This window comes from Manacus vitellinus, unplaced genomic scaffold (genome assembly GCF_001715985.3).
Source record: "Manacus vitellinus isolate BGI_N305 unplaced genomic scaffold, ASM171598v3 scaffold_28_pilon, whole genome shotgun sequence".
Lineage (NCBI taxonomy): Eukaryota > Metazoa > Chordata > Aves > Passeriformes > Pipridae > Manacus > Manacus vitellinus.
The window spans coordinates 3,367,123-3,378,961 of NW_021940122.1; the positions used below are offsets into that span (position 1 = coordinate 3,367,123).

At 38.2% G+C, this 11,839-nt stretch overlaps 1 protein-coding gene across 1 annotated transcript; it reads left to right on the forward strand.

Annotated features, from left to right (window-relative positions):
- The first annotated feature begins 3,468 nt into the window (after positions 1-3,468).
- TIPRL (TOR signaling pathway regulator) lies at positions 3,469-9,174 on the forward strand. The gene is made up of 6 exons (XM_029960700.1): positions 3,469-3,880; positions 4,708-4,807; positions 5,944-6,075; positions 6,495-6,590; positions 7,327-7,389; positions 8,989-9,174. The coding sequence occupies exons 1-6, from the start codon at positions 3,720-3,722 to the stop codon at positions 9,139-9,141; spliced, it is 705 nt and encodes a 234-aa protein (XP_029816560.1). The 5' UTR covers positions 3,469-3,719; the 3' UTR covers positions 9,142-9,174.
- Positions 9,175-11,839: the final 2,665 nt, after the last annotated feature.

The window sequence follows — 11,839 nt, forward strand, 5'->3', positions numbered from 1 at the left end:
GTGTTGAAGGCCAAGCTGGATGGAGCTCTGAGCAACCTGGTCCAGTGGGAGATGTCCCTGCCTGTGGCAAGGGGGTTGGAACTCAATGATCTTTAAGGTCCGTTCCATTCCAAACCGTTCCATGATTCTAGTGGTTTTGGAGATCTGGACCTTTGTGAATTGATGCCTGCTAATTAGAAGCCTGATTTTCTTAATTACTTTTTAATGTGGCCCGTGGACTCTCTACTCTAGTAGCGTGTCTTGGTAATAGCTATATTAAGGTAGTGGTTTTCATTAAAAATTTATAATTTGCTTTCTTCTTGTAGTAATTTCCACTCCTGTCAAACCATTGGAGAAAGTGTTCCTGTGTCAGCATCAAGCACTTAAGTCAGATTTGCTAATGTGGAGCCGAACAGTTCAGCTGTGCCATAACTGAGTACAGTGGCAGCTAAATTCATCAGATACTTCTTGTTTTCAGTTTCTGGAATAGTGGAATACAGTTTCTTGTTAGTCATGTTAAATGTATGCACATTCATCTTGCTCTTCTCTTTCCCGAGATTAATAAGGCCTTCTCCAGGAGAAACTGGCTGCCCTTGGCTTGGATGGGTGCACTGTTTTCTGGGTGAAACACTGGCTGGATGGCCGGGCACAGGGAATGGTGGTAAATGGAGTTACATCCAGCAGGTGGCCAGTCACAAGTGATGTCCCCCAGGGATCAGTATTTGGGCCTGTCCTGTTTAATATCAATCGACAGTCCGGGATGAGGTGATCAAGTGCACCCTCAGTAAGTTCACAGATGATGCCAAGTTGGATGGGAGTGTTGATCTGCTGAAGGGTAGGAAGGCCTTCAGAGGGGTCTGGACAGACTGGATCGATGGGCTGAGGCCAATTGTGAGAGGTTCAACAGGTCGAAGTGCCAGGTCCTTCACTTGGGTCTCAACAACCCCAGGCATCACTACAGGCTTGGGGAAGAGTGGCTGGAAAGCAGCTCAGCAGCAAAGGCCCTGAACATGAGCCAGCAGCGTGTGGCCAAGAAGGCAATGGTGTCCTGGCTTGGATCAAATTTACTGTGTCCAGCAGGACCAGGGAAGTGATTGTCCCTCTGTACTCACCGCTGGTGAGGCTGGACTTCGAGTACTGTGTCCAGTTCTGGGCCCCTCGCTAGGAGAAGGACATTGAGGTGCTGGAGTGTGTCCAGAGGAGGACAATGGAGCTTAGGAAGGGTCTGGAGAAGAAGTCCTGTGAGGAGTGGCTGAGGGAACTGGGGTTGTTTAGCCTGGAGAAAAGGAGGTTCAGGACTGACCTTATCACTTTCTACAACTATCTGAAAGGAGGTTGTAACAAATAATAGAACAAAGAAGAAACAGCCTCAGGTTGCACCAAGGAGGAAAAATTTCTTTACAGAAGGTGTTGTCAGGCACTGGAACCTGCTTCCCAGGTAAGTGGTTGAGTCACCATCCCCGGAGGTGTTTAAAAGATGTGTAGACATGGCACTCAGGGACATTGTTTCCTGGTGGACTTGGCAGTGCTGGGCTAACAGTTGGACTTGATCTTAGAGGTCGTGTTCAACCTAGACAATTCCATGATTCTAATTTGTTTGATAAAGTCTCATGTCTGGAAATGCTACGCTTGTTTTTTAATTAGCATTATAGTAAACTATGTAAATGTTAATTTTTAAACATAACAACAACATAATACTTTTTTAAAACTGGGCATCTGCCTTAAAACAGGTAAAACCTATGTTCCTTCTTCCATCTTTATCTTATGCCTAAAATAATCTCAAACTGCTTCTGACTAATGATCCTTTGGTTTTTACAGTTACAGGTAAGAAAACTTGAATCCTGTGATTTAGTAGTTTTTCTGTAATGAGGCTTCAACATCCACGTAAGCTGTACCTGTGTCCTGTGGGGGAAGGAGGGCTGTTCTTAGACCATTTCATTTTTGTGCCATATTTGAAGACTTATTTTGCAGGATGCTACCTCTTAAAAATATAGATCTTTTTTGTTAAGATTGGGAGGATGTTAATTCTCTTCATTATTTGTGAACAAGTGAGACTTAAGCTGCCAGTCTAAGAGCCAAATTGCCTGCTCTACTTATTTTCTGATCTATTCAGTTTCTTTAACTGTACCTATTTTAAATTAGTCACCTCTGTAATTTTCAGAAATTACTTTTGTCTGTTTAGATGTTTTTGAGGAACGCAGTTTTTCAGAATGCGTTGAAAAAGACTGAAAAGTAAAGCAGCAAGAGGCATAACACAGACTTGAAAGAACACAGAGGATTTTGCAGGGTAGGGAAGTCCAAAAATAGCCATTTACCTGTAAATCTCGGTACCTAGCATGAGATCTGAAAAACAATTCATCCCACTTCAAATTTGAAAAGTCAGAAACCATCTTGTTGCAGTGCTTTTAGTCAGCTTCCTTTTATAATGTATTGCTCTTGGCATTTTGCCTTTTTTTATTGCTCAGGGAGCATCATTAGTATCTGTAGGAGTTTTATTTCTGGCAGATATATATCGCAAAAATCCCTCAGCAGCCTGTGTGGAAAAGTGAAGAATTAAATGTGCCATAGCCAAGAACTCCTTTCTGTGCTAGAGTTGGTCTTTGCAGGTCAAGGGACCTACACTTGATGAAATGGAAAAGTTCATAATGTTATTCTGCCTTCTCTGGGAAAAATGTAGGGTCTCATTCTCCAGGTCTATGAATTTGCTTTTTGTAATTTAGTAAGGTTAGCATATTGTTCTTTTTTATGTAGGGTTACTGAAATAACCACTTTTGTTCAGGAATGCCTTGTTATCAATGTGAACATCGTGATTACGACACTTTTTGCCCTTCTGTCCTTCAAGTTAATGTATTTTCCTAAAGTTTTCTTCTCTCCAGATGTCATGTATTCCTTTTTGATCTTGAGAGGTAAAGTAGGTAGTGGTAGGGAGAAAAAGAAGTATATGAAGCCTTTTAGTAATTAAGATCAGAGTGTATATCAGGTGGTGGGGTGTGTGTGTATTTGTATATAGCATATGTTTATATGTACATAAGTACAAATAAGTATATAGATTGATACAAAACAGAACGTGAAATAGGATGGTTTGAGATTTTCTGCAGGGATCATGCTTACTTGGTTCATGCAGTACCTTGCTCAGTTGGATCTGTGGCTCTGGCTGTGACTTTTCTGCTTAAAGTTATAAATACCAGTACCAGTCTTCTACCAGCTTGGAAAAGTGGTAGATCACAGTAGTGTCTTCTGTGCTTTTCACATACTATGCCAGGGTTCTTTTAAGTGTCTTTTTTGTAGGCTTCTAAATTTGGAGGTATGGACCACTGTGCCTAGTGAGTTCAAACTTGCTGAGGATGAGTGCTCGTTCCTAAAAGTTCTTTTTGAGTACCTACCAGAGTAGTTCATGGACCACCCAGGAATTTGCTAGAAGAGGTTAAAAACTCCTTCTCCATGCTTCTCAGATATTTTTTGATTCCTCATGTGTGAGACTTTTGTACGAGCCTGATGGAGAAGGAATGTTTTGGAAATACTTTTGTGGTGAAAAAGTCACTTTGGTTCAATGATTCTGCATTTCAGGTCAAATGATTAACCTGGGAAAATACAAAGTCTTGCAGAACACATCAATGATATGCCTTCTAAATTATTATGGTCTAAAGAATACTTATTCCAGAACAGGGACTACTTTTACTGAACTATAGCTGACTGATGTGTCTTTTATTTTTCTCTGCAGATTGGCCGATGAATTACACATGCCTTCCCTGCCAGAAATGATGTTTGGAGACAATATCCTAAGAATACAGCATGATCATGGTTTTGGAATTGAGTTCAATGCTACAGATGCTTTAAAATGTGTCAATAATTGTCAAGGTATGATCAAAGTCGCTTGTGCAGAGGAGTGGCAAGAGAGCAGGTACAGTATTTTATCACCAGTGGGCAAGTACTGGTGTGTTGTATGTGAAACTGTCATAAAGTAGTTAAAAGAACAGACCAAACTCTTGAAGACCATGTTGCATTTGGTTCTGCCCTAGATACAGCGTGTGATCACAGAAGTCACTTAGCTTTTCTTTGCTGTGATCATCCTGTCTGTTAAATTGGGTCTGCTGTATTTTTCAGTTGTGTGTTGGCTTTCTTAAAATAAACTTCAAGTTTAACATGGCTCAGTGCTGTTCCTGTTTATTCGAACTCACAGGGCCTCGAGCATTACAAGATTGTGTGGTATTTCAAAGTGCTGTACATGTTTAAAATCTTAGCCTTAGGAATAAAGCAGAACAATTACCATGCATGAGAACTAGTTGTAATGCTTGGTATTTACCAAATTAGTTTTAGAGCACCTGGAAATAAAACGCAGAGAGAAAGCAAAGTTGTCATGAAAACTAAGGAACATTGCAGTGTCAATGGTTGCTGTGTGTCATCAGCACATCACTTTCTGCCTACTTAAAGAAAAAATGATCTTGAAATACAAATTTTTCAGCAATATTGCGTGACATCTTTATTTTGACTCATAGAACTGAGATAGTGTTAGCACAGGAATTCTCGTAATGGTTTTCTAAGTTATTACGGAAACAGATGTTGTGAAACTATGATTAAGTCTTAACATCGTCATTGCAGCACAAATCTTCTGTTTTTGCTGGAGAATAATGTGGGAACCGTAGTGCACAGTCGTATGTGGGATTGTAATTTTTTGAGAATTACTACAAAGCAATTACTACAAACCTGTTTTCTCTTTGGCTTTTTGAGGAGTGAGACTGAGCACACTAAGGAAGTTGTCAAGCCGTATGACTGGACTTACACAACAGACTACAAAGGGACGTTGCTGGGAGATACTGCAACATTAAAGGTAACAATTTTCTCCATGTTAAATGCTGACCACATATTGCTTCAGTCAAACACTTTTAAAGCTGTCATTTACGTTTCAGTAGGCTTCTGTAAAATCATAACTTCTGACTGCAAAGTATAGTTTGGGCTTATCCTGTCTCTCAGCATGTTATCCTAATGAAATCATGGCTTATTTTAATAACGGGAGGGGTGGGGGAGGGTGGGTGATGTCTTAAGGCATTTTAGGATTAAAGCACATGGGAATGTTCAGCACTTGCTGGGTGCCCCTCTGAAGCTCTGAGCTGCTCACACACAGCAGAGCTATCAACTGTGTAATTCTGTATTACCTTTGTGCTCTGTTACTTGCCTGTTTGTCTAAGCAGATATGTAGATCTTGCTGCTTTCAGTGATTTTATGTTATTGCAGCAGTAACTCCTCTTATTTAAACTCACAAGCCCTCCCATATCTTGAGAATAAGACTAAAGTTCCCAGTTTTTCTTTACTGTATACAGATTTCTTGCTACTAAGTAGAAAATATATATTAATTCACTAGAATGCTTTAGTTAGAGATCATATGAGTTATTCTGGAATTAAAAATGCAGCACAGAAACAAACCATGTGTTGTTGGCCTGTAGTCTTAAGGCACCAGAAGTGTATTAGGGTCTATCCACCATGAGGTGTATTAGGTCTTTCCATCATGAGGTGGAAAACTTGATTTTCACAGAAAGGCTTTATTAGAAGCCTTTTCAGGGTCTGTAGTGAGAAGAGATACTGAACTTGTGGAATCCTGTTTATAAACCCGAATTTCTCATTTGTATGGTAAACATGAGGCATCTTCACATGTTTTGGAAAAAACATTTGAAAGAAAGTGAACAGAATTGTTTGCAGCTAAAAACCTACTGAGCCCGTATCCAGAGGGAAGTTTATTAAGAATTTTCCACTCTTAGCTGTTGCTTTTGCTTGATGTTTGTTTCCAAGAGGATACTCTTGGAAACTTTGGTTTTAATTTTAACTTCTCCTAGAAATCTGGGATGTTTTAAGGTTTGAGCTCTAAAAGCTTTTTCTTTTCTAAAACTGTGGAATTCAAAAGATCAGGACAAACTTTTTGTGGTTTGGCAATAAATTAATGTGCTAACTGTTCTTAACCTTTTTCTTTAGGTTGTTCCTACAACAGAACACATAAATACAGAGAAATTGAAAGCCAGGGAACAAATTATGTTTTTTGAAGAAGTACTTCTGTTTGAAGACGAACTTCACGATCATGGAGTATCAAGTTTGAGTGTAAAAGTAGTGAGTATTTAGAGGCTTACACAAGATGCTTGGTGACTCATTGGCTAATAAATGCAAAATGCAGTCACTTTTTGCATGTTCTTCCTTCTGGGATTTAAGCTTTACAACACAAACTTCTTTATCCTTGCTCTTAGAAATACAATCTTACTGGAAAATATGTTGTTTTGAAATCTTTCTATCATCTGTCACTTGCTTCAGGGAACAGTCCTTTCCCTCTTTCTGCATCCTGCCTAGGAATCTTTTGAGGCACTGTCTGCCCTATTGTTCAGCCATGGTTGTAGCAAATCAGCAGCACAGATTTTGGCTTTACTACTGAAAGCTCCTCATACTATCTTTCATAGTGAATATCTGATGCAGATAATTGCATACTTAAAGTGTACCTTTGTAATATGCTGAATGGAACATCTTTATTTTTGCAGAGAGTTATGCCTTCCAGCTTTTTTGTGCTGTTGAGGTTTTTCTTGCGAGTTGATGGGGTACTTATCAGGATGAATGATACGAGGCTTCATCATGAGGTAAACCCTTATTTTCCATCATGAGTATTTTACAGAGGTTCCCTTGCCGTGTTACTTTTATAGACCTGCTGATATTCCTCTAATTTAATACTGATGTTTGGGGGCACGGAAGTTACCTGAACTGAACTTTCATTTGTCTTTTATAATTGTGGTGGTGCTGAACTAGCAACCAAGTGTGGGTGCTGTGGAGGGAGGTGTTACACGAGCAGAGTAGGCTATTTCTCATGTGAAGTAATCACTTAAATACATGTGACAGACACAGATTAGAGAAGGAAGTACAAGAGGAAAAATAGGCAACAGTAAATAGTTTGATACTGTTCTTTTCTCCAAGTAAATTATTTTTGGCTTGTCTAATAGAGTTAGACTGCAAGTGTTAACTTGCAAATAACTGTCCATATTCCATTGAGTTCTGATATCTCATAAATAATACAGAATGTTAAGATTTAACTGGTTTAGTTATTCTGTCTAACTGTATTTGTACTGATGAAGCAGTTCAAGGTGAGTAAAGATTAACAAGTGTATTCAGTCCTAGCATTTTTTTTAGGCATGCACAAAGAAAGGTGATTTTTAGAAAAGAGAACATTGCTATCAACTTTTTCTGTCTTTGTGAATTTGAACATACATTTCTGCTCCCAGATGAAAATCTGTGGTCAACCAAATTCAGATGTATACTGAATTCAATGTATTTAAAATGCTTGGCTTGCACTGATACCAGATGATCATTTTTTTCCATTAGGCTGACAAGACCTACATGTTGCGAGAATACACATCCAGAGAAAGCAAAATATCAAGTTTAAAGGTATTGCATTTTTTAAACTTACTTTTTTTTTCTTTCTGTCTTCTTTTTTGTTTTACAGTCAGCATAGAAAATACTGTGTCTGTAAGTCATTCTTTGTTAGTTTTGGAACTGATAGAGGGAGAAAATCTTTCTACTTATGCAGCATTTGTTTTAGTGATTTGCATTTGTAAACAAACAGGATTTGCATTTGTAAATGCTCAGATCACATGGCAAGAGATGGGATTGGGTTACTTTTTCTGCTTGTGTGTTACCAAGATTTTTTATTAATTATTTTTTCATAGAACTCTTCAGGTATAAAATCAGGTATTCTATGTCCCCTGATGCTCAGTTTCAGGCCTGGTTGTATGCTTGCAGGTAGTGTTAGAGATTAAAATCTGTTTTTCTCAAATAAGTTTAATACATGACCTTCAAACTCTAGGAATGGTTCAGCATAATTTGTGGCACATTTGGAGTTGCAGCTGTTGATTTTTATTCTTGACCCAGCACCTGATTTTTCATATTCTTGTAACTTTCCTTCTCCCTTATTTTTCTTTCACTTGGAAAAAGTGACTAATGCTAACCTTCCAAAGGGAATATTTTTGCAAAATGTTTCTTGTCTTGTGAGAAAAGGGGCACTATATCATTTCTTAACAATATGTGACCCCTATAAAGAGGACTAAATCCAGACACAAGCTTTTTGAATAGTTTTGTAATTTTTGAAATATTAATCAGTGATCTAGGTTTTATTTCATCTCATGTTTAAAAATTATCATCTGTGCTGTAAAGTAATTTTTCCTGCTTGTTGTTATAGAGAGGAAATGCATATGGCTTTTCAGTTCCCTAGATTAGCTTGCATAGGTAAAGCAGAAAAGATTCCTGCTTCACTGAGATTTGAAATAATTAAAACAGTGGTATGGCTCCTTGCATGGCAAGGGTAGCCAAAGGGCAGGTTGCATTTGAATAACTCTGGGTGCACTTCTTAAAGAATGTTGTTAGAAAGTTTGGAGGTTATTTGTTCAGTATAGCATTATTTTTTTCCATCACATGTCTTGCATATGGTGATCTACAGAGATCTCCAGAGAAAGATACTGATTCACTTAATGAAACCACCTTGTTTGTTAAAATATGAAATTAAAATCCAGTGAGTTTTAGTATTTTATATACATGTCTGTGGTGAACATCGTAAAACTAAGATACATGTTAAGATTGATCAATTATCAATAGCTAAATACAAGCAACTCCAGGGAATATATCACAATGGCTAGAAGACATGGAATCCCTTGTGGCCATCCTAGTCTCATCTAGAATTAGAACCTTAAAAAGACTGTTTGTTACATTCCCATTTTAAATATATTTTTAAAAAACATTGTAGCTGTTTATGGATGTCTCTGACTTTCTTGTGCTCTTATAATCTGCTGCTTAAAAATGTTAAATCCCTTTCCCTGGCTTATTGATCCACATAAGGAGTAAGACTATATGTCCATTTGAAGTTCTAAGATAAATTTTAATAATCATACCTGACTTTGGGTAAATTATAGATTAATTGTCTGTAAAAGTTTGGAGTACTTTTTTTCCCCTTCCTTTCATTCACTTGTTTCATATAAAATTTTTGCTTTTTAGCACGTTCCACCTTCCCTGTTCACAGAACCTAACGAGATCTCTCAGTATCTACCCATAAAGGAGACAATCTGTGAAAAATTAGAATTCCCAGAGAAGCTGGAGCCTAAACCAGAAGAATCACTGGAAACCGTGTGTGTTAAGTCTAATAAATAAATGTGACTTTATATGGACTTGAAGTAGACTGGAGATGATGTGATCACGTATTCGTTGCCATGGGGGGTATTTCACTAATAGTGGAATGAAGAATTTGGCTCATTTTTCTGTAGCCTTAAGAGAAAACATTTCAAGCAGGTTTTGCTAATGGTGTTTTTTGGTTGTTTTTTTTAACCTGTATCTGGAATTGATGATAAGCTGGTGGTGAGTGATAATTTTCAATGGCACTGGAGAAATGACAATTAAGAGTCTGGGTTCTGTTTAGTTCACCAAGTAGGCAGGAGTATTTTCTGGACCCTCCACCACTAACACTTTTATGAAGATTTTGTTATGGCTGCTTCAGATATTAAGAGATTACTGGCATTGTAAAGTTGGCATGATTTATTTTTATTGAGAAATCATCCACAGTAAAAAGAAAAAAACTCATCTGCATTTATTTTGATCTGACAGTCCTAAACTACACATTTTGCTTGGCTTCCCCTACTGTGAGCTGATAACCAACTGTTACTCTCTGATCCAGAGTCTCACCTAAGAATATTCATTTCATCTGAGGATAGGTTTAGGGATGGGGGGGAAAAAATGGATTTGTTTGACACTATATAAAGGTAAAATGACTTTCTTTGTAAAGCAGTTAATTCTGATGTCAGGCAGATTTCTCTAGACAGTTCTGGAGACTCTCAGTTAGGGTCTGGATGCTGCTCCAGTCACACACAATATTGGACATGCATTGTTCTGCACTGACCATTTGTTGGATGCACTGAGTGGTGCCCACATGTGATGGTTATACTGCCCTGAAAGTCAAATTGCCAAATTGCAGCGTGGGTTGAGGCTGTGGAAGACAGGGCTGTTTAATCTGTAATCCCTAAAGGATGCTGTATTTGGAGTTTGACAAATGAGATCCTGTATGGCCTTAAAAGGATGCTAACGTGTTCCAGATACATAATTTTGGTTTATTATAAAATTCTTTAAGTTTTAATATTAATAGCATCGTGATCACTTGTATAGTATGGTTTTAACACTTTGTAGATTAAACTTAAATATTTGTGTTGCTTTTGGAAATCCTACAGTATGTTAATGGTTTGGCCTAAGAATGGGGCAGCTGAGCAGGCTTGTCTCGGGGTACTGCTGACTCTCAGTGCAAGAAGCAAGTCACTGCAGTGAAAAGCAGGCTGTGGTTTCAGGTGATTACAGATAAGAATGAGTATGCATTCTGTTGTCTTGGGGGTTTTGTTTAAAAATGTTCGTATTTTACAGTGCATGACTTAATAGAAACAACTCACCTCAAAATCTGGTATTTAAGCAGATCTTCAGAGAAATGGTTTTCATGTAGAGAAGACCCTGAGGTTTTTAGGAAAGAAACCCCAGTCTACTGCCATCTAAGGGACTGTTTTCTTGGTGTCCTGTGTCACTGATTTACTCCAACTACAGGGAAGACACTTCTCTGTGCCTCCGTTCCCTGTATGTAAAAATGAGAGTTAATATATGCCTACCTCACAGAGAGTCTGTGGGGATTAGTTTGTAAAAAGTTATTGATTAGAATTAATTTATTTTTTTTTTCTGAATACACCTTCAGCCTTATCTTTGGAATCCTTTGGAAAGGATTACTGCAAAATATCTTATGATCCGTAGGATAAAATGAGTGAAGAAAACTGAAATTAAGCAGTCTCTGAAAGAAATTGTCATCCAGACATGGTCTGTGTGACTGAATTTATGGCCACTTTGAAATAGAGGTGAGATCCTCTATATTCCCTCTTACAGTCCTATATTCTGTTGGCGTTTTTTCATCTTCCAGCATTGTTTCCTAAAGATTTTGATGTCAGGGTAAAGAAGGGGGCTGCAAATAAATGCAGCATGGAAGTGATTAAAATTCATTTGGTAATAGAAGATGATTTGGGTCTGCTCCAGTGATAGAGGAGTACGGGGAGAGAGTGAAAAGGAAGGGAACAGCAAATGGGGGTGAAGAGGTATTTTTCTAGTAGAAGTAAATCATGGCACTTCTTTTACTCTAAGCATATATTATTTTACATGCCTTAAAGCTTATAAAAACACACTTTAAAGCTGGTAATGACTGAGAGCAGAGCTCATGTAGTGCTAGCATGAAGGAAACTGTATCTGCATTAATTAATTAAAACTGTGATTCGGGTTTGGTCAGTGATGCTAATGTAAGCTCCGTTGGGCTAAAATGTGTTGGGGGGAAAACCCACAGAGTGGACAGCAAGCACTGAAAAGGGCACTCTGCATGTTTAGCTTATACTGTGTATTTTATCTTGTCCATCATACACTCTAATCTGTGACCTTTTGATACAGTTTTATTGAATGGGCTTGTATCCTGACTATGTAGATATGTGATATCCATCTATTTTGGGTGCATTTAAGTGGAACCACACGTATTGGGGAAATTACAGGAACATGTTTAGGAAGTTACAGTTACTACAAGTTCAAAATTGGAGCACTTTGTGACTTTCTTATGCCACACAGATTACCAAGAAGCAGTAGCATAAGCTGGTGTACCACAAGCCTGCTGGCACAATATTTCCACAGAAAAGTACCACTTTGGAGGGTACCACTTTTAGGGGGAGGGAGCAGGGGGGGATTCTCCAGCTGTTTTGTGGCGAGTCTAATGTGGCAGTTTATATTGTTTCTTGTATGTTGCAAACTAAAATGTACCAAATGTTTTATAGTTTTGTTTTTAACTGAG